Source organism: Impatiens glandulifera, chromosome 1, assembly GCF_907164915.1.
Source record: "Impatiens glandulifera chromosome 1, dImpGla2.1, whole genome shotgun sequence".
In the NCBI taxonomy this organism is placed as follows: Eukaryota; Viridiplantae; Streptophyta; class Magnoliopsida; order Ericales; family Balsaminaceae; genus Impatiens; species Impatiens glandulifera.
In genome coordinates, this window is record NC_061862.1 from 150,189,201 (window position 1) to 150,191,058 (window position 1,858).

At 29.9% G+C, this 1,858-nt stretch overlaps 1 protein-coding gene across 1 annotated transcript; it reads left to right on the forward strand.

Moving 5' to 3' along the window:
* Positions 1-551: 551 nt before the first annotated feature.
* LOC124910722 (probable WRKY transcription factor 26) lies at positions 552-1,308 on the forward strand. The gene is made up of 3 exons (XM_047451403.1): positions 552-862; positions 944-1,069; positions 1,161-1,308. The coding sequence occupies exons 1-3, from the start codon at positions 552-554 to the stop codon at positions 1,306-1,308; spliced, it is 585 nt and encodes a 194-aa protein (XP_047307359.1).
* Positions 1,309-1,858: the final 550 nt, after the last annotated feature.

The following is a 1,858-nucleotide window of genomic DNA, read 5'->3' on the forward strand; positions in this document are numbered from 1 at the left end:
ACTCCAATACACTAAAGTTTTTTAGAAAAATAAATATTATTACACTAAATAATAGAACAAATGTTAGAAAATTTTAAAATAAAAAGGGTATAACAGGGAGAGAGATCATGGGATTGCCTTGGTATGTTATCAATTTAAATTGTGTAGGTTCTAGGAATGTGTATGATTCGTTGTTATAAATTTTTTATATTTAAATTTGTCATATGTTAAAAGAAACATTCACGAATATCAATCATATCAAATAAAGAAATTTTAGTAGACACATTTGAATCTCATAACAAGATTTTTTTATTATCTAAAATTTAAATTCAATAAAAAATTAAATAAGAGGTTATCTTTTATGTAAATTTAGAGTTAGATATCTACTTACTCATAAGTCCAAGGACTCTTTTGTACCTTTGTATAACTAAACATATAAAATGAAATAACTAACCAATTCACAATTAGTTCTTCACCCAAATTTTGTTTTTCAACTTCCAATTTCTCCCGCTCGTTTTCTCTCATCTTCTCTTCGAAATCGTCGAAGATCGATTCCAACTCCAAATCACCATATGGGTCTTTCTTCTTCTTGCGATGGTTATAACTGGGGGAAATACGGTAAAAGGAAGGTTAAAAGAGGTGAAAATGTAAGAATTTATTATAAATGCAAACATCTATATTGCCCTGCTATTAAGAAGGTTGAACAATCAATCAAAGACGGTCAGGTAGACGTAATTGTGTATAAAGGTAGACATAACCATATCAAACTTCAGATTAAAAGACTCAGTTCATCAGAACAGGGAGGATTTGATGAGGTTAATAGTCATCAATTCAAGAACAATCAAACAGAAGAATCCGATCTCAAGAACAACAACAAGAGAAGGTAAGGAATCAATCAAACAGTTTACTGAAACTATATGTGTTAAGTGCTATGTGGTGGTGAAATCTTGTGATGATGAATCAGGAAATTGGAGGAGATTCAGTTAAATGAAGTGATTGTTAAAGATTCGATTGATCTTGATCTTCTTGGTAATGAATTTCGATGGAGAAAATATGGACAGAAAATTATCGAGGGAAATCCATATCCAAGGTAGATTGATGATCATTTGAGTTAGCTGAAATTGAATAGTTTACTCATCATTGATCTTTCTTCTTCTTTATTTGTGTTCAAATAAATGCAGGATTTATTATAGGTGTGTTAATCTCAAGTGCAATATGCGAAAATATGTTGAAAGATCATCGGATGATCCAACTAATTTCATGACCATGTATGAAGGAAATCACAACCACTATGATCAACCGCCATTGAAAAGCACCAAGTCAATTTGAAAACAGGGGAAGGGTTTAAGGGTTCTGTATGTTTTCTACATTTTACCTTGTGGGTTTTTTTTCTTTTTTTTGACTTACCTAAAATACAATTTGATTTTAGCACTCCAACGTTTAAAAATTAAAAATCAATAGTTACACTTGATTGACATTTCTTTCGAATCTTGTGGAAAAAATGAGAAATCAAACTGGAATATGACACAGTGTTTTTAGTTAGTCAATCGAATTAAGAATCGCAATTTAATTTGCTTCTCGAGAAATTAGGGAAAAAAATTATATATTTGTGAGTTAAAACATAGCTTAGAGATTATGTTCTTAGTTCGATTTTTGGTTACACGTGAATGAGAAAGAACATGGACATTATGTCTCATTCGTCTGTCAATGGCGATCTCTACTTTAAAATTTTGACCATTTTCAAATAAGCAATTTTTACACTTTGTATTGAAATTATAGAAATTATATTAATGTCTAAGGTTCTAGTCTAATTTATATTCTAGAGTTAAGGATTCATCTCGTCTATTTTTATGCATGTCTATATAATAGTCATTATGCA